Source organism: Mastacembelus armatus, chromosome 24 (assembly GCF_900324485.2).
Source record: "Mastacembelus armatus chromosome 24, fMasArm1.2, whole genome shotgun sequence".
Classification (NCBI taxonomy): Eukaryota; Metazoa; Chordata; class Actinopteri; order Synbranchiformes; family Mastacembelidae; genus Mastacembelus; species Mastacembelus armatus.
In genome coordinates, this window is record NC_046656.1 from 15458688 (window position 1) to 15479947 (window position 21260).

The following is a 21260-nucleotide window of genomic DNA, read 5'->3' on the forward strand; positions in this document are numbered from 1 at the left end:
TGGTTAGTCCAAGTCAGCGTTTCACACAGAAGTCACGAATAAAATACATATGAATCGGCAATTCTACAAGCGTCAAGCGGTAAGGACGCCACCAAAACTACTGAAAGACGTTCTATAACTTGCTTCTCCAGCTGGTAGTTCCACCAAGTACGACAGTTTTGATGAAAATTAACTAATTCCCACGTTTTGACAATGACCATGTGGTGCCATTTGTCTTCTCAACCACTATTCTTACTGGTGAAAACAAATTAACCAAAAACGTGAAATGGGTTGAAAGTCTTTATTATAAATCATTTACATTACAAAGTGAGACCTGTGTTAATCCATCCAAACATCTTATTTGCAAGAGAGAGTTAGTGAATCAGCTGGTCAGAAACTTTTGCCTTGCCCAGAGGAAGGGGTTCTTAAGCTATTTTTTGGTGTACAATAGGACATTGTCTGATCTGATCTCATTAAGTTCTCATTTGTTCCACTTTCACAGACACACACAGAATATCAGCGTTCAAGTATGACCACACAGTTGCAGTGCTGATTTTAGTTCAGGTACTGAACTACTGATGGCAAATGAAGAAATGCGAAAAACAGCAGACGAAACATGAAGCAGAAAAGACAAGACAGGGAGACAGAGGGACAGCAGGTACATGTCTTCTCCTTCTGGACTGACGTGATGCTCTTTTTGTTCGTTTTAATTCATGCTGTCCAGTCCAGCAGATGTGAGCCTTTCCTCACAAATTTTTTTCTGTTGTAGGTTATAGGTTAAATTGCAAGGTGCCCGACTGAGGCTTGAGGCTTTATTAAACCTGACAACCATACTGCATCTGCTCTGACTTCAGAGTGAGCTGGACAAAATGCTGAAGATGATTTGGACTTCAGACTTTAACTGACAAGGTGTTCAGTGGTTCAGAGAGGTCTGGAATATATTTTTTGGGTCTTTCCCTGCCCTTTATCATGTTTTCACATAACACTTTTTATATCTTTAAATAAAAATGGTTTATAAATCATTTACAAACCTACATTTTCTATAAATTACAGAGTTTAACTCAGAGGTTAAAGCAACAGCTGAAATTTGCAGTAGAAAACTCAAGGAGGGAGAGAGATACAACCTCTGTGTCCAGCAGTGACAAAAAAAGACTGGTAGAAAAAAAACATCTATAGAACAACAAACTGATAAAATATAGCCAAAGCAAGAGATAGAAGGATCCTTTTGAAAGAGAGTCTGTCTGACACAACAGTGTCCAATAATTGTTTAGAGAGGACCTGACACAGGGCAAGTCAGCCTCAGAGTGAGTCAGTGTGTATATATAACTTCCTGTTGTGTGTGTGTGTGTGTGTGTGTGTGTGTGTGTGTGTAAAATTAGTCAGCATCTGGGATGTTATCACGCCCGCGTCAGCAGCTCCTGAGCCCATGTCTTGATGGCAGAGGTTGTGTGTTGGAGCAGTTGCCATGTTGAGTTGGTAAAGGACAATGCATGCCCCTGCAGACATGATACAGACACCTCACCACTGCAAGAAAGACAATGAAAAATCATCAACAACAACTCTACAATACAATGTGCAAAAAGTGTTGGGTCTGAATATTTTTTTTTAAATGACTGTTAAAGAATATTAAAGTCAAGTGAAAAAGCAGCTTCGAAGTACTGACTTGCAGGAGTCCTGCAGGTTACTCCATGCTCGCTGCAGCAGTTCAGATATGTATGCTAGTGCTGGCAGGATGTAGTTCTGATGGAGGAAGAGGAGGAGCTCTCTCAGGTATGCCAACACCTGGAACACGCTGTCTGGAGTGTTGGCATTCACCTTGTCAAAGACAAAAAGAAGTAAAACATCAGTCACAAAAAATTTATTCATTTTTAGTACCTTTTACTTAGTTAATACATTCATTCTGTTAAATCAAGATCTAAGTGGAACTGATTTAACAGCATGAAGTAAACATTACTGAAGGACAGTTTATTGTTATTTATACAGTCTTACCCATTCTATGACCAGCGGTGTCTTTTCTTTTACCCAAAGGATTAACTGAGTGGTGTTTTCAGAGATGAACATGGCTCCTGCTTTTGCTTTTTCCAAACCTTGTTCCATTAGTGGCCCCAAAACTCGAGCACACTCAGAGTAATAATATGGAGTGTTTGTCTCCAACCAGCTTTAGAAAGTACAGAAAACAAAGAATACAAAACATAAGTTGAATTGCTTATCTCCCTGGAAAGTTTTTAAACATATGCAGAGTTTAATGATTTGTCATGGATCTTGTCCTTTAGGTCCATAATCATATTAGGAGTCTTAATGTTTGAGGGTGAAATCGTACTTGAAGCCTTGTTTTGAGTAGACTGTTATTTTGCTCCAGGCCTGCTGAGATACGGCTGTGGCCCCTGAGCTGTGCAGGTACCTGGCTGTGGTGGAATCTGAAACAAAAAAAAAAACAAACCATAAAACCTCAAAAAAAAAAAAAAAAGAAAAAAAAGTTTAAGGAAACGGCAATGCAAGTTTTGATAAGTGACTGTGCTGTGTTACAGCACTCAGACAGACCTGTGAAGGAACCATGAGATCTGATGTCATGTGCAATGAAGCCACCAGCAAACACAAGCAGAACCATGACCAATTTGGTCCAGGGAAACCCATGACCACGCATCTTCACCTGCAGATTCTGAAAACAGAAAAGATTCAAATTTTTATTCTTGTGTCTGAGGTAGAACAGCATACAAATTTGAGAGGAATGACATCTTTTGATGTTTTTTGAAAATAGTAAGTAAATATAGACCCTGACAAATTCTGATATTCAAGAAGTTGGGATCAAATATACTTCGTTTCCAGTAATTTCATCTGACCTGGCAGAGGTTATTGCACTCCTGAAGGTCCCGAGATTCAATGCTGTCTCTCATTTCCTCATTGGTCACTCTAAAAGACTGGATTGTTTCTTCGAGGTTTTTCCGCAGCTAAAGATAGAAAAAAGTACAACAGTCAAGTGCAAGATAATCCAAGATACTATAATGGGGAGTTCATACATACTTCATGCTGCAGCCTGCCTGCTGTGTCATTACACTTATTTCTGAGTGTAAACATGCCCTAATACAATATTCCCATGAAAGTGAGCAGTCATACCTTTGGAGGCAGGACATTCCAAGACTTCAATAAATGATTCAACAGCAGACTGGAAAAAAAAGAAAAAAAAAAGAAATGAATGGTCACCTGAAAAATCTAAACTGCATCCCCATGTGTCCATAGCCCTTTGATATTTAATTCAGTGGTAAATGTTAGTATCTAAACCTTATAAAAACTCATTTTTATAGAGAATGATGCATATGTGTATAACTCACCTGGACTGTGGTAAGTGTTTGGTATAGAGCTGCCTCCACACTCCTAGACTCTGTACATCCACACACAAACACTCAGTCATGCTGCTGAGAAGCTGCAAGGACAATAAAAGAAGAACAGAAAGGCAGAAGGAGAATGACGAGTAAGAGACAACTCTATTTTTGAAGTGCTACATTCCACATCTTTCCTTTATGTCCTAGAGAACATTTGGTTGGTTTTGACCTTGAGGCTTTTTAGTTACACAACAGTGACAGCAGTAGCAACTCAAGACCACATCTCACACAAAACATGTCCTTCCGCTGTATTTTCAAGTATTTCATGACTGCTTACGGCACGGGTCATCACAATGAGCCTAGTAACGAGTGTATGGTCGGTCATTTATCTGTATGAATTATGCTCAGATACTCAGACCTTTGCAGCAATAGTCTTATGTAGAAATATTTTTTTTAAATTCTTCCACAAGTGTGTGTGCGTGTGTGGTTTATACCTCTCTCTTCATGTCATCTGGACAGTGCGGGGTGGCTCTGGACAAAAATGATGGCAGATATGTGTGTAATGTGTTCTCAGGTTTGGCTCCAAATGCAAGGACTTTAAGTCGAGGGTACAGGCGCCTGAGCTGCTCCTGGAGACTGAACACAAGCAAAAAAAAGTTTAAAAATGCTTATTAATTTTGTTATTAGGCTGTAAAAAAAAAAAAAAATATATATATATATATATATATCACATCACTAAAACTTAGGATACACACATTAGCCACACAAAGATGGGTTCCACCAACATGCCATGACTTTTTTTCAGTCTTCAGAAATCATAAATCAAGCTAACACACTGAGCCCAGAAACCCAAGAGAGCATTATTGTACCAAAACAAACATGGAGGGCAACCCATAACTGTCATCAGCTGATTCAGACTGGAGCAGACTTGGTCCTATTTTGCTGGATCAGTCATCACGCCCTTAACATTCATAATGGGCTCAACGGTCATAGAGTGTGTTAAGTTGTGAACATTGTGTTAAAATGCACATAAATGTTTTCACTTCCAAAGGAGAAGAACAGAAACGATCAGTGAAACAGCAAAATCACTTACAGTATTTCTGTTTTCTTTACAATCATCATTTGTGAGTGATGACAAACTCAACTGTTTCTCATGGATATAAAGAAGAATGATAAATATGTATGTACATATATATATATATATATATATAAATATAAAAGTGTTGAAGAAATATATATATTTAACAAATGGGAAAATTGGCCACAGATCAAAAGCAAAACATGAATATTCAAAATGATGCAGTACTAAAAATGCAATGCAAATATTTTTAAAAGCCCTCGAGCATCTTCCCTGCATATGCAGATGAACCACAGTGACTTTGCACTTCTCTTCCCGAACTCACCACTTGTGGTTGTTTAATTGGGTATAATTTGGGGCTAAGCATCCAAGTGAAATTCTCAAATATCCATTCTCTACACCCCCTTATTTCTACACTATACAATTATAGGCTGCTCATGGAATTGTAACAAAAAATGAAGGAAACTGACAGTGTGTAGAAAAGCTTGCATTAGTTTACACTCACCTTGATGGCAGAGCATTCTTGGGCATAAAAGCAAAATCCAGTAAAGGAAAGAACTCTTTTGGACCCATGATGCCAAATCCCTTTGTCAGGTTTGCATGAAGTCTGGAAAAAGAACAATAAAAGTGTGAGATTCATGGTACATTTCAACTTAGTCAGACATTAAAAACACAAAACATCTTTCATGGAACACAATTACATTGTAGAGAGCCTACAGAATCTTATGTCACCACTTGCAAAATAAATGAAAAGAAAAATAATACTCCTTTTTCACAGACTTACAGAAGAAGGCGCTCCAGATAAGCAATGGCATATGCAGACAAGGACTTCACTCCCAGTACAGGCAGCATAATACCCAGCCACACTGAAATATAAAACCAGCACTTGATTAATCTCAAACTGAAAGAACATTCAGGTTTGGCCTTAATGTGTCAACAACTGGCCCTTTCAGCTTTCCCTATAAAAATGCTTTGAACAACTGCAACCAGCAAAACATGACTATCTATTTAACATGGTGAAACAAAACTGGAGCAGCATGAAGGATGAATGGGCTCCAGGGGTGCCTTTTCTGTGGGCTAACAAATCAAACTCACTACCTTTACACCATTCAGGGTAAGTCTGTAAAGTTAAAAGCCATCTGGTGTAACTCTGATGACCCATTTAAGGCATCTTCCCCAACTTCCATTGCATATTTCACCAGAAATCGTTTTTATCAGGTCAGGTCCTCCCCAGTCCAGTTATAGCAAAGCCATAATAAGATCACATTCCTAAAAAGAGTTTCCTCTCAAAAGTTTAGAGAATGTATACTGGTGTTTTATTCGGATTAATTGTTTAAAGATGCAAAATATCTTGCATACAAAGTCAGCGAACTGCCTCAGAATGACTCAAATGTGTCTTTCATTGCCTTAGGAGTATCTAATGAGACTTAAACTTATTTTGCAGATGTACTGTAGATTATGTAATCTTCCAAGTATATTCATCCCACCCTGCCCACATACTATCACCACTTCATTGATGACTCCCCTACCTTACAGCCTCAACAAATACCAGGCAAAGCCCTAGAGCAGCAGCTGAGTTTTTGAAGATACTCTGTGGTGTTTAAGATCACAGATGGCTGACAGCAGACGTGTTACAGTTCTAATGTGCACTGTTGCTTCATTAACCCCCAACCTAGAATTTCTGTCAACATAGATTGTTGGGAAAGTGGGAAAAAGACATGGACTAGGAGCAGTACAGTTCTGAGGAAAATACTGTGCCTACATGCAGTATATAATGAGGTATGTGGCTTTCTAGTTGTGTGACAATGTGTGTTCATTATTTGGTATGTTTGGCCATTACCTCTTAGTCCCTGGCTCAGGTCATAAAATCCAGCTTGGCCCAGAGCCCACATGATGGTCAAACACTTCACTGGGCGATTCTGAACTGACCGTAGTAACTCCAAATACTAGAGAAGAAGGAAAGGAGGAGGAGGGCATTACAACATATTATTGCAGGGTTATTGCTAAAGACAAATCCACAGTACACTGGACAACAGAACTGCAACTACCAGTGCACACACTGGTTGGCTGCTGCTCATTTTACAGTTTGAATAAGCAACTGGTGATGGTATAATCTGTACTGTTACTGAATATTTTAACCAATACATTCAAAGCAGATGAGAACAGTGAAGCAGCAATTTGTCAATAAACTGCAGGATTCAAGGTCAGACACAAACACCCACCTCAGACAGGTTTTGGGTAGCTATTTTGGGTTTGTCCTGCAGGATTGCCTGAATGCACACTCTGTAGCCATGTAGCGGTTCTCCTAGAAAGAGAAAGAAAAAGGTGTTGTCTTTTTCAAGGTTTGTGCTTGGCCTGTTCTTTAACTTTGTTCTTGCCGAACCTTATACATTCTGACTATGATTTGATTGAGAATTCTGGTGGTCTGACTGTGAAATTACATCATCTGCAGTTCAAGTGTGGCTGGAACCTCTCAACACAACACAATTACACAGCACCAGAAACTACACTCTCACAAACAACTAGAGTTTGAATTGACACCTGTCTAAAAGAGTTTAAGAAAAACTCAATGTAATAACATTCATTAAGGTATGAATTCAACACCTAATAAACTGAGTATCCATTTGACAGTGATCGACAATTTCATGCAAAATTTTGCATGACAAATTACAAACTTGAAGGATTGCAGAACAGAGCCGAGCAACTTGTTGGCCAAAGCGCAAAATCTGCTCATCTTTTCATTGAATAAAAAAAAACAGTACACCTCTGGAAACAACACTGAAAAGAGGCCAAGTGAAATCTGTGACAACAAAAAGGAGAAATGGGTGATGTTCAAACCACTTGGAGCCTGATTCTCATAACCTCTCACACCTACCCGACTGTCTGTCCAGCTCCCTGAGCATAGTGTAAACGCAGTGGTCGAAGAAATCTGGCAGAATTTCGCTGCAACGTCCAATGAGGCCTTTGATCACACCTCTCAGCTCTTTCCCTGTAAGGCAGTATGGGTAGTCTGGGGAAAAGACAGAAAATATATATTTGAGCTAAGTGCTGACATTTGATAAGTCCAATGTGGCACTGCAGAAACATTTGATGCAACATTTTTTTCCCCCAATGACTCCTAAAAGGTTATATTGAAAGTGCACTAGAATATATGCACTGAATAATTTGGGGATAATGAAAATAAAACATAGTTTAACCAACCGTGAGCATAACTGCTGAGTGTGGGCTCAGTCTCTGGCGCAGTCAGATTGAGGTTGAGGTATCCTGCCAGATCTTTGACCCACACTGATGGGTTTCCTGGGAATAGGGTCTGGCTGCGAGCCAACTGCTGCTTCAGATCCTCAACATCCAACTAAAAAGAGAAAATGGGACTGAGAAAACCGACACTGCATACACAGAAACAATATGTCTACCATGAACGTGAATGTATATGAAGAAATGTAGGGTTTTTACATGGACTTTTACATTTACTTTGTCTTTCCATTTTGCTGAAAATGATCAGTAATGTTCTCCCACCAATATTATGGATGATTAATTGGTTTACATTTTGCCATAAAAAGCACAGACCACATTTTTCAAACAGTTTACTATCAAGAAATAAGAATGGCTCTGTTCAAGTCATTCACACATGCTTTTAGATTGTCAACAAATTCCAATTTTCAATTTCTCGACAACCTGGTAACAGTCAAATTCAAATATAGCCTTTATAATGACAGCAATAGTGTTACTCACAGCTTTGAAGGCTTCCTCTAGGGTCTTGTGAGTTGAGGAGGTGACTGCATTGCTGGAGTGTGATTTCTTAGATGATTTACTTGATGAAGGCTTTTTGTTTTGAGGATCAGCTGGTGGTGGAACCTGCTCCTTGTTCTGTTTTTTCCCCATCTTCTCGAAACTGTCAAACAGAGTCTCTGACATCTTCAGGGGCGCTGAATGAAAGAAGGCAACTGTGGTTAAACACACCTCTCTATAAAGATAGTAGACACTGTACTTTTTTTGAATGGTCTTCTATGACACTTTCTTTTCTTGTCCTGATCGTCAAGTTAATCCATGAAAGCGTGGCATTTCCCTCTCTTCTAGCTCACTCCCCTCACATTCTATCCCTTATTTATCCTTTCCACCCTCATTCCACTGCTTGTGTAACAGGCTGTTATTATCCAAGACGCTTGCAACATGCAACACTCATTGCAATTCAACAGAGTTAGGACCCTATTTGTTAAACGATGCCCACTTTAACTGAATCAAACATCTATTCATATTAGAGCTCAAACATATTTACATAATGAATGCCAATACTTCTTATTTTTAAGCCTGTATGGAGACTCAATGTTGACTGTATCAATTTCATAAAAACTCCCCAAAACTTGATATTCTTATTAACTCTTAAAACAATGTGAAATCCTCTAAAAGGATTAGGCTGATATTTTTCTTGTCAACAAATCCCATTCAACACCAGCGTATTTGATTAATATCAATCTCATTTTCTCTTAATAATGAAACAAATCTCTATAAACACATCATAAATACAATTTTTAAAAAAAAAATCAGCTTATTAGTTGATTTTCCTAACACACCTTGACACTGTAGTTTTAGTTGACTTAACTCAAAAAGGAGAAAACTATTTTCTTTGGTTCACGCAGCAATGTAGCGATGCAATGCAGCAAACAAGGAATCCAGTCTGACCCACCCAAAAACTTCAATAGTTGTGATACAAAGAAAGGACTTGTTTTATCACTCAACTGCCATAACGACATTTAAGTGTCAAAACTATACTTCACTTTCGTTAGTAGAAATAAGGAAACCACAACAAGCAGACCAAAGTCATGAGCTGCATTTGTTTTACAGTGAAATCCAGTTGTTGCAGCATGAAAGCTGAGAGTGATGTAATCTGACCTGGTGTTCATGTCTATTAACAGGACACTTCACATATAGACTCATACACTACCAGTCAAACATTTGGACACACTATCCCATTCAATTCAACAGGAAAGTGTGTCCAAACATTTGACTGGTAGTGTATAAGAAAACAGACAGCAGACAATCCTGCACATCTGATGATGGCCTGACAAAATCTCATGAATGAAAGAAGAGCACTTGTCAGCTATCCAATAACTTGTTCAAACATGTAGTGTTAAACAAAACCAACAGGGGTATCTTATCAATAGTTTCAACATACCCAATACACATGTAAACAGCAATCACATACAGTAAGTGTAGTTTCAGCGCACCACTTTAAAAACCTAAAAACATGCAAAAATATTTTTTTAGCCTGCTCTAACAGATACAAACGCCTCAGGCTGAACTGGGAGTTGGGGGTTTACTTCAAAGGTTCAAAAGCCACAAACTGAGCAGTCTTCAGTCTCATGATTTAAGTGCTGGGAGCCTTTGAGGGACAAAGTGAGGTCTGCCAAAAATGCTCATTGATAGTGCTATAGTAATTGTCTCGTGGAGTTCATAATTAAATGTATTGATATTTAGAGCTGGGTAAAAGCATGTCAGGTTTTAAAGTGTCAGTGGCCATGCAGATTAAATGCATGACTTTCTGACTGACACAGCCATGGTCACAGTGATCACACAGACAGACCTTGGAATGGCAGACTCGCTGATAAAACTTGCACAAAAACAAATACTAGTTTCAAGGACAGATCTAATCTTTTTTACTATGCAACATAGTAGAAAAGCAACAATACCTAGCAACAGCAACAATACCTACAGGAACAATGGTAGTTTCTGCCAGGCTGATAAAATGTAAACAATTCATCATAGGTCTGTAATTATGCTCTCCCACATTGGGCCTAGCGGACAGTCTCATGTGTGGGAACCTCCCACAGAAAAGTGCTGGCAAACAGACATGTGCTACATAGAAACAAAGCTCAGGTGGTTAACCAGACATGTAGTAAGCAGATAGTACTCATACTGAAAGTCATCTGACTTGCAAAGCTGAAAAATACTGGTCAAAAACTTTTTTTTTGTCACCATCGTCTGGTAACATTTGTTTCTGGTGGTGAAATGGGGATGTTGTTAGTACAGTTCAAAACAACCACACAGGAAACTACTTAATAAAGTCACCATAATGTTTACTATGGGCAGATTAACATGCTAAGGTCCCAGAGGATAACAATTGCTGGCCCCTATTAATAACAGTTGCCTCCCAATCTATGTGTGTAGTTTTCACTAGGATATGACCTGATCCCATATTTTCTGCATGGTAATTTGATTTAATACAAACTATGGGAACTAGGCTTCCCAACTCTAAGGGCCATTTGGCTTCTGAGACCCCATGGCAGTTGTTCAACTGGTAACCTTACCTTACTGTTCTTCAACTATCTGTTACAATCTGTTACAGGTCTGTGCAAACCAAAGGGTTAATTTTACTTTTGGTTACTTTTCTCATTATGGTATTAATAATTTGGTCAAATACAAAGAAGAACTGAAACAACAAGTCACTAAGTAAAATAGAAATAAAAAATAGAGAGATTTTTAGAAGATCTGAAATAAGATTTCCTATAGGTCATGTCTTAAGAGTTCTTGTGTCCGATGACCACAAATTTACTGTTGGACAAAAAAAAAAAAAAAAAAGAAAAAGAGAAGCTGCATATTAGAGAACATGAATTCAGCAAATGTTTGCTATATATTTGATCAAATCGTACTGGTAGACCAAATAGTCATTGTTTCAGCTCTTTAAAATAGGGCATAGGTGACGGAAATAATACATCGATAGCTTAACGCAGAAGTGACAGCTGTCAATGTACCGTAGGCTCTGCTCATGGTAACAAGCCTATTCTTAACATTATAATCTCCAGATACAACTTAACAACAACGACGAGAAGCATTCAGAAATATAGCAGGACCAGTGAATCAAACATGCTATAAGGCAGCTACGCATGCTTTGGACGTGAAGCTCCTCGATGATGGTGCTGCTGTTGACAACACTACTGGAGGTGCTGCTATCAGGCTAACAGCACATCTTTTAGCTGGAAAGGCTAGCGTTAGCTACGTGGAGGAGCACAGAGCACAGGAAGTTCACTTAGCCATCACTTTGAAAGTAAAACTTGACTGTAGCCACTCAGATAACTTGGTAAAACCTCCCAACCCCCAAAATCAAATCATTGTAACTTAGCAGCTCGAAGCTAAGCTAGCTAGGTTAGCGTTTAAAATCATGCCATCTCCCACTTCAACAAAACCACAGTGAGGACACCAAATGTTTACGTTTAAGGAGGCAGCTTAGCGTATGAACACAGCTACACATTTCTCCTTTCATTTGAGCTAAAAGAGTCACGGGGTAGATGACAGTCGCCCACAGCGGGCCATGTTCACTTACGTCTGGATGGCTGGTTAGATTCACCGAGGGCTTTTCTTCCCCCGTTGCCGGTTTTCTTCTCCGCCGGGTTCTTCCCTCCTCCTGAGCTGTGGCTTTTCTTTCCTTTCTTCACGACCTCCCATTTGCCGGCTGAGCCATTATTTGAAGCCATGTTTCTGGTCCAAATGGGGTGTTATTACCTCGGGGTGCTGAATGAGGCAGGACGACGGGACGCACCGTCAACGGCTCTGATCGTTCAAACGTCCGCGTGCCACGTCTATTTGTCGGCATGACGTCAGAGCGATACGTTTGAACTTTCATTTCTGCGCACTTTTCGTAAATGTTTTCATTAAAGTGTCTTAAAGGTTTACCCCAAGTACATTTGATTCAAGTTTTCTCTAAGTTCATATTCAATTATACATACTTTTAATTAACTCAATGATCCGTAAAATGTAAATCAGTTTTGCATAAAATACATTTAAAAATGGCGTCTGCCTAGAGTTTAAACTGAAATTTTCCATGTCGTTTCTGAAATGTGAGAATTTGCTGCTTCTCTTTTTCTAATGTCTAATAATCTTTGGGTTTTGTGTTGTTGCTCAGAAAAAAACAATAGTTTAGTAAATCAATAGTAAATTTTAAGAAATTGTGACCTTTCAGAAGGTTCTGACATTTCATAGCCCAGCAATTACCTAATTGGAGAATTGTGAAAATGATTAGTAGATTAACCAATAATGAAATAATTAGCTGCCACATTTATCACAAAACTCAATAAACATACTTTTACTCATTGTCAACTTTATCAGATCTAATGTCCCCATAACTGAATCATTTAATGGACTAATAAATAGTTTATCTTATCCACATCAATTTTAGAAATGTACTCTACTAAGGGTTGATTGAAATTATTGGTTCTTTTGTTTACAAGTGCCAGGTTCATTTAAACCTAGTGCAGTTTTCTGTCTGGCTGCTGTCTTCAGAACAGACGGTGAGTGTTGGCTCCAGGGCCTGTCTAATGAATCACTTAAATGTTTGGCACAAACCTCCTGGGTCTCTGTCAAGATATTTTCCATTCAGTATGAGTGGACACCTAACCAGTGACCACAGTAGAAATCCCACTGGTGGAATATGCTAATGTTTTCCTCTCATGTGACATATATGTACAAATTATTTTTTGACTATATGATGGCAAGACACACGCTATACATGTATGTGTGTGTGTCTATGTGTGTGTGTGTGTTTGTGTGATGTAAATAGTTTGTCAGAGTGTATTACTGCTTTGCATTGGGAATACAAATTAGATAATACAGATAGCACACACGATAAGGCTTGTTACTTTTCTTAAACCTCAGAGCTTTATTTCATTCCAACAGATGCAAGAGTATCACATGGTTGCCATGGCAACTAACTGTGAGGGGGTTTGATGTTTTCTTCTCTCAGACCTGTCCAAATAATGTCAATCACACACAGCCTGTCTGTCTGCCACAATAAACCACACCCATAGCTCCTTGCCATCTACTATTGCGTTTTAACGCTATGCAACAAAACTCAGTTAAATACTGCAACAGAAGAGTAATGATAGCAGCTAAAATGTTTAACTCAATTAACATAGTCAAACATTAGTATTTAGTAGTGTTTGTTTGTAGTCTTAGTTTTTAAATGTTTCTTTTGTTCATTCATAGAATTCAAAGCCTGACGTTTGTCTGATAAATAACTTTTACACTGACACCTCTGACTTGGCCATTGAGAAATTCAATGCAAATAAAAAAACACTTCTTTAAAACAAATCTACAAAATATAAAATTGCATCTTTCCTTATCCTCCTGGCAGCAGCCAGTCACTGCATGTTGGCATTTTGGATCATTTCAGTCAGTTTGTTTTGCTACATTTAGTGCAAGAACTTCAATTTCTTCAAATCCAAAACCACATATTTTTTCATGAAACTGTATAGCAGATTAAAAAAGATAAATAAATAAAAACATAAATATATCATGCTGTTTCATTAACAAGCTTTTAGAACAGTTTCATGAGCAAACCCTCTCTGTTAGGATATCTTGATGAGTAAGAACATATTCTGTGATGTTTTTCACTTCGGAATGACAATTTTTTTCAACTCATGTCCGTGTGAGCACTTCAAAGTCTGTGATATGTCTGCAAGTTTAATGTATGTTCAGCTGTATCATCATAAGCATATATCAAATACTGTATATGCATGTGTTCCAGGCCTTTCTCCTAAAGGAATTAACACCATTTATACATTTTCAAAGTATCCTAAAACTGATCACATTATGTGGAAAATGCGTGATTTCATGTATTTGTGTGTGTATGCGTGTGTGTGTGTGTGTATGTATGTATAAACTCTGTAGAACACCCTGATGCATGTGTGCATTTGTATGGTCACCAGAGTACGTGCTGAAAGGAAGTGACCTGCCTCTTCAGACAATTTAATAGTACTGTTGAGTCCAGACAATCAAGTGCTGGATCCTTGTAATCTCATTGCTATTAACCTTAAACCTCTGTCAGACTAGCAGGCTAAACTAGCCCTGTAGTGCTACCGCTCCCTTTGGTAACAGGTTAGAATGAGTCGAGTAAGCCAAGTAGGCTGCTGGGTCCTAGTCCAGAAAGGTCTAGGTTAAGTGTCCTTTACTAGTAAGGAGTTTTGTGAAGCTAGGCTGTACAGCAAAGTTGTCATGGATATGGACAGCCATAGACAAAGTGGGAAAAGTAAGAAGACATTGTAAAAAGTAAAATAAAAGACAAAATGAGAGGGGTAGAAGAGAATAATGATCAGGTAGGTTGTAGGGTGAGAAGTAGGACAGGGAACAAACAGATAGTGATGAAGGAAAGAGGAGGAGCTCAGAACTCCTCCTGGTCTCCCCGTGCTCCTTCATCAATTTCATCATCCTCTGGTGGCGCAAATCCCTCCTGCAAAAGAAAACCTAAGTCAGTGTACTGAAGATGAGTGCCATGTTACATCATTCTGCTGTGTCTGGTACTGATATGTTGCAATTCAGACCGGTTTTAAGATACTGCTAATTGTCTTCATTTCAGTCACTGCATGTCTGAACTGCAGATGCATAAACATGCTGCAAAAAACTGTAATGGATCCAAGATATAAGATATAGCCATCTAGGGTAGCCATTTCAGCTAACTGCATAGGGATCCATCTGGGACAACTAGCTAGCTAACCCGATGTTCTCTGAATTCCTGTCTAACCTGATTTCTGTCAGGACCTTGACACTTGCATACATGTAAATGTACGCTACTATTTATAAATTTCTCCAAACTGGTATTCAGTGCAGTGTTGTATTAGAAGTAGAATAATTCATTCATCTAAATACTAGGAAGTGCACTATTAATTTTTAAACTAAGTATCTAGAATTTTATACTGTGGTGATTTCACCTCCCTTTGTTTCAGAAGTTCAAGTACACACATGTACACTTGTATTGTTATATAAGTATTAACCTGAACCAGTTTGTCTAGAGTGGGACATGGCGGTTTGCACTGTCTCCTCACAGCAAGAAAGTTCCAGGTTTGAATCCTGTGAGTGTTTGTGTATCTCTGTCAGCCATGGAATGAACTGGATAGATGGTTTGTCTCTGTGGTGCACTTGCTTTATGTGTACTCTGATTTCATTTACCTCTGTAGCGTACAGTATTTCCATGATTTTGTTGAGGACTGGGCTGTTTTCATTTTCATGTTCCTGGCAGATGAGCTCAATGTCTCTCAGCTTTCCAAAGTAAAAGTCCCTTTCCTTCTCCAGTCCATCCACAGTCAGTTTCAGATCCAGCAGCTGTGTGCAAGGACAACATATAAAAAGACATGTCAGAAAGCATGTAAGCCTGAAAAGATGAAACTAACAGATACTGTGAACACAAAATAATCTAAAGAGAAACATTGTGAGCTTTAATCAAAACAAAATTGGTAAAGACGCCTTTCAGGACAAACAAAACAGCAATAAAAAATGGCAAAACAAATGAAACATAGGTTAATCCATCCAATATACTGTATATTACATTTTATTATCAGGAAGCGATTTAAGTACCATTTTATCAATAGTCTAACTGTACAACAAACTAAAAATACTGAGACAGTCCCAACATCTCTGGACCTTGTTTTTATTATGGCAGAGCCTGGGCACCATGACCCTAAAGTCAACATTCATCATGAGAAATCAGTATTTGTCCAGCCTGGGGCCATCACAGATTTTCTACATGTCACTTATGCCAAAAATGACTCAATATGAAATTATTGTCACAGAGTAATTTGAGAATCCCAAATATCTGAGTAGCTGGAGCAGTGATACCTGCTGGTTGAGCTCTATGAGCTCGGCGTCTCCACCATTACGTGACACAGGAGTGTTCCTGCGGGGAGCTGCTATGTTTGTCTGCCTCTGTGGGGTGGGGACACTCTTCAGTGCTGTGGGAGATGTTCTCATGGGGCCTAAAAGACAGAAACCCACAGGTTTATATATCTACACTTGTTAGGAGCCTCACTGATGCCTTCCCTTAGCCACCAACTCTAACAGGGTTAATGGATTGACTATATTTTAACCAATGAAGATGTCTACTATGGCCATGTAACAGCTCATGCGTTACTTGCATTATATGCACATAAATGTAACCCAAAGCAAGTTGGCATGATTTACGTCTGTCTGTTCTGTCACAAAGATTAATCCTTTTAGGATGTCTTTGAGGTGTGTTTAATATTATTACTTTCAAGAAGGCACTGTGTGTAGTAGTTTACTGTTTGGGTTTTTTCTTGCCTGTCACTGAAGTTCAACACCACAGTTTGCAACCAAAACCCTGACCATAATGCTCTAATGCTTTCTTCCCGACAATAAAGAACATGGGACAGCTGATTATGATAGTTGATAACTTTCAGTTCAGTCTTATTCATCTAGTTTTGTCCTCTTTTGGCATTCCATTTCAGGAACATGCTGAAACTCCAAATGTCATGCGGAATACTCTGTTAAGGAAGCCATAGACTGATTTTCATACATAAACTGTAAAACTTGAGAAATGCCTTTGCAAGACACAACTGCACAGATTAAAGCCAAAAAAATGTCATGACAAACCAGTCTAATGATAAGTGACCAGATGATTGTTAAATACTCTACAAGCATAGAAAGGCACAGTCACAACATGCTTGATGGAGGGGATGTTACCTGAGCGACTGAGTCTTTTCGGTTTGCGATGAATGGGTTCACCTGGGTTAGAGGTGGGATGTGGTTGCATGAAGAGGTGAAATAAAACCTTTGAGGTCACACAGAGCTAAATGCACCTTACGTGCGTGAATACCTGGATTAGGTGGAGGTGGCGTTGCCTCCTGGCCCTGTCGTAACAGTAGAGGGTCGTATTCTTTCCCATCATAGTTGGCATCAAAAAACTTCTTAAACCACTGGAGAAACTCAAAGTTGTCCTGGAACTTTCCCTTGACCAACCTTTCCACAGCAATGATCTGAGAAATAATGAGAATTTGACAGAGGGGCAAAGTGTGAGTAACAAATTTTACAGAACTGTTACACTGAATATAATGCTATTTAAATAGAAGAGACAGTAATAATGATGTTAAATTTACCAGTTGATGGGGATGTATTTAATCAAATATGGTCAGAATGTTTGTATGTGTCACTATGTTTCTATTCTCACCTTATCCACATTCATTCTCTTGAATGAAGCCTGTAAGACCTTGAAATTGTGGATGTATTCATGCTCCAGTTTAGCATTAAACTTGACTTTTTTCAACAATATGCACCCTGGAAACAACATGTCCATGAATTGACAGTAAGCAGCACCTGGGGAAAAGAAATCACACACATATTTAATTTTAAAACTTATTATAGACTTTTAATTTAATTACCATATTTTCTGAACTATAAGTCACAACTTTTTTAGTCCTCTGACTTGTAGTGTGACTTATATGTGTATATTTACAGTAATTTTGTTGAGTAGTCACTAGCGTTAGAAGAAGCTCTTGACTCAATTGAAGATAATATTGTACAAACGCTTATGTTCATGCTAAACTGTAACTCCTAGTGTAACACAAGTGAAAGTGCCACCCAACAGAAAGAGCTATACTGCAGACTTCAAAGTGCAGGTAATAAAAGTATGCAGCTGAAACAAAGTTTGGAGTTGGTGTCGGCCCTGCAAAATAATGTTATTTAGTGTAGCCCTAATGTTAATAGTGTTTACCTGAACAGAGCTGTTCAATCTTTGTGTAGGTGAGCTGCAAAGAGTCGTTGACCCACGCCAACATGTCATGACGACTCATGTTCTCTATAGTCATAGAGGTGGAGTAGACATTCACCGCCATCCTCCTGCTTCACAAAAAACACACAAACCCAAGCTCATGCGCACAGATATTACAAACACCAGTTGAATATTTTATCTCTGAGGGATGTTTAAGACTTTTAGTTCTCAGTTTTACTCCCTGATTCCAATAAATCTTTATTTGAAAACTGAAACATAGACTTTCTTAAATAAGATTATGAAGGGCAACTATGACATTTTTATTATTAAAACTCCATGAATAGGGCCATTTTGCATTAACTTGCTTTACTGTTATACTTTAGATATGTTTTGCTAATGTTAACACATACACACTTTACTCACCTGTGCTGAGTGTGTGTTTGATGTGAACTGATTAAATAAGGTTGTGCTGGAACAATTTAGAGAAAGACCTGCAGAAAGAAATGGTTCATTGAGCACTGTACAGTTAATCATACATCAAAGTTGTTTAACTGACAAATCTGAATTTTCTTCACAAGTAACTGATGTTTGTCTGCATATTCTCTTTAAACACTACCTCCTGAATATCTGTTTCTAATGAGAGTCAAAATGGTATAGTGTCCTGCTAAGGAGAACATCTGAAGTGTTACTAACAGAGACATTACAGATGAACTAACAGTCAGCGACTAGTTCACTCTCTAGGCCACTAATCTCTGCCTGATCTAATCCTTTTAGCCCAGGCCCAACTCATCATAGGTCACAGAAGCAGCTCAGATCCTGAGTAGGTGAATCCAAATGGCATAAAAACTAATATAGCCACGATTCAATAGGCTGACACTTTGAGATAAGGACAAATTCAACAATACCAAAGCATTTCCTGTGAACTGACTGCCTCCAAAATAAACAGCATACAGGATGTTGTGCTGAACAATCACTTCCTGACTGCAGGACTTCACAGAGGTAACACTGCCCACTAGAGAACTGTGGTCATCTGGATGTTTCTTGTGAATCTCTCAGTCTATACCTGCCTTTTGGTCAATTTATATACAGTGCATGTCCTATGAGATTTTCCTTTGGCAAATTTAAATGGCAAAAGCCTTGTTTTAAACAAGGCGTTTGAAGACATTACCTAGGACTGCCTGGTAATTTTTAGAGCAAACAATTACTAGAATATTTGTCCAGCTATATGATAGTGTGATCAATACTGTAATAATCTATAGCTCTAACTTTAATTTTAAGAACTAAGAAACTAGAAAGTTCTAGACAGACAAGACAACACCTACTTGCCTTTGTTTAAGGTGTACATAAAATGACTACATGTTTGACTGTGACAATAGTTATGACATAATAATTATATCTACAGAACTACAGTCAGTATTTATATTAACATTCATTATTAATCCCAAATGCTAGACCAAGACTGGGCCCCAACTGACAGACCCTCTCTCTATTTTTATTAATATTTCTAAAACACGTGAGGCGTTGAACACATCAAATTTTTGTAGTGGGATTATAGCTGAAATTCCTATTCGGGTCACAAAATCTGATTAGTCACAGAATTTGGTGCAACACCAAGAGCAACAAAATAATCACATATTACTACATTACTGCAGTACAGAACATTCAGATTATCTACTTTAGCACAAATGCCAAACTGCAAAGACATTAAAATGTTGAATAAGTAAAAGTATGTAAGTATAATAATGAAAATATATTGAACACATCAAAAACAGAAGTACTCAATGCAAAAAAAATTGGTCTCTGTGCGAGTATATAGTATATCTAATGTAATACTAGACTAGATCTATTAAATTATATCGTATCATTACAATACTGTTAGTGATGCATTAATGTTTAAGCAGCATTTAAATGTTGTAGCTGACTAAGGCAGAGCTTAATTTTATCGACAACAAATATCTCGTTATCGTTTCTGTTTAAGATACTATTTTTAAGAGCAATGCATTTATTGTTTGGTTTGTAACATCAGAGTTACTAAAGTGATACGTCCCAACAACTTGTTTTGTCCGTTTACTGAAACTGAGGACATGGGACAACTGCAAAACTGCAAAAAGATAAAAAAGATATAGCCAGAAACACGAAAAGGAACGTTTTTTTTTTATAAAATTCATTTTGTTATGAAATAATTAATCGTATCTAAGCATCCAAGCTTGATTTTTATACACTTTTGGGTAGTTTAATATTTACAATGCATTACATTTTAAATGTGCCCTAACGTCTTGTTTATAATACAGAAAACACACTTTATTTTTCTTTTCAGATGTAACAAGTAACGTTAGTTAGCATAAAATAGAGAAAGGCAGATTTCCCTGTCAACTAACGTTACTGTACTTGAGTAAATTAGTTGACGTTACCTTCCACTAACGTTACTGACGCCAGCACTTTTTGTTTACCACAGATGTAACCGCATTATAAGGTCCGCCGTTTTGCTCTATGCAAAAATAATAATACATCTAAATCCTCCCGTGTTTGACTGTTCCTGACTGCAGTTCTGAGCCCGTAGGCTCTCGGTCTCACGCTGAGCCTGGTGTTTTGACAGTTACAGCCGTTTCACGGTGCGACAGACACCGCTGCCTCTGTGTGTGTGACCCTGCTGTCATGCTGCTAGCTCCCAGCTAACTCTTTACTCTGCCAACGTTGGGTGTCGACCTGAGTTAATGTTTGGCTTTTATTGTTGCGTTCAGACGTTTTTCAGGTAATTCCATTTCCCTACTGCGACACCAACGACCCGAAAATATACAGAAGTGTATGTGAAAACCAGACTTTTCTAGGCTAACGTTAACGTTACCCCCCTCTGGAGGCCTTTTCAATAATACACACGCGCGTCACCAATGAAACTACTGCATGATTAAACTATTTATCTGACTTTTGAATCAAACCCACCGTTAAAAAAACAAATTTCATGCGTAAAGAGACACATTTTAAGTTAAGCTGAGTTTTTATTACTCACTGAAGTGCTCTGACTCCCTCTCTCAGCTGTCCCGTTGTTTCTGACGATGAGCTTCTCTCCGTTGCTATCACCGCGACCGTTGCCTCAGCAAGTTGCGCGAGAGTGCTTCCAAATAAGGCGCTGGAAGTGGGCATGCGCAGAGCAGTTGCAGGTTTTCCTGTGAGTTTTGGTGAAACTGGTCTCGGATGAGCAGCCATGTTGGAGACGAGGTCCGATACCATGACACCTGGCGCTTAATCACGCCTGTATTGCTTCTCCAACTATATGTTTTCCAATAAAAAAGAAAGGTCATGTATAATCGTGCCAAAGGATTGAGATAATATAAAGCATGAATGAAAACTTAAGACTAATGTGTAAACTATGAACGGCAAATAAAAAAAGCAGTTGAAG

General features: G+C 38.4%; 2 protein-coding genes across 4 annotated transcripts; both read right to left on the bottom strand.

Moving 5' to 3' along the window:
* Window positions 1-383: 383 nt before the first annotated feature.
* Window positions 384-11940, bottom strand: tmem214 (transmembrane protein 214). The gene is made up of 17 exons (XM_026319225.1): window positions 11696-11940; window positions 8110-8303; window positions 7579-7729; window positions 7253-7387; window positions 6600-6682; window positions 6218-6323; window positions 5162-5243; window positions 4883-4984; window positions 3794-3935; window positions 3309-3400; window positions 3094-3142; window positions 2820-2927; window positions 2521-2638; window positions 2300-2396; window positions 1969-2137; window positions 1643-1794; window positions 384-1503 (listed from the first exon to the last, which is right to left on the bottom strand). The coding sequence occupies exons 1-17, from the start codon at window positions 11844-11846 to the stop codon at window positions 1377-1379; spliced, it is 2058 nt and encodes a 685-aa protein (XP_026175010.1). The 5' UTR covers window positions 11847-11940; the 3' UTR covers window positions 384-1376.
* A 1677-nt stretch (window positions 11941-13617) lies between these two features.
* LOC113137529 (microtubule-associated protein RP/EB family member 3-like) lies at window positions 13618-20962 on the bottom strand. Of its 3 annotated transcripts, none has more exons than XM_026319251.1 (9): window positions 20871-20962; window positions 18287-18354; window positions 17867-17991; window positions 17324-17469; window positions 16973-17132; window positions 16840-16881; window positions 15979-16115; window positions 15313-15465; window positions 13618-14596 (listed from the first exon to the last, which is right to left on the bottom strand). In XM_026319251.1, exons 3-9 carry the CDS (start codon window positions 17985-17987, stop codon window positions 14528-14530), a joined length of 828 nt encoding a protein of 275 aa, XP_026175036.1. In that variant the 5' UTR covers window positions 17988-17991; window positions 18287-18354; window positions 20871-20962; the 3' UTR covers window positions 13618-14527. The 3 variants fall into 3 exon arrangements, with proteins under 3 accessions (XP_026175036.1, XP_026175034.1, XP_026175037.1); XM_026319249.1 differs by having other exon boundaries at window positions 17867-17994; XM_026319252.1 differs by lacking the exon at window positions 16840-16881 and having other exon boundaries at window positions 17867-17994.
* Window positions 20963-21260: the final 298 nt, after the last annotated feature.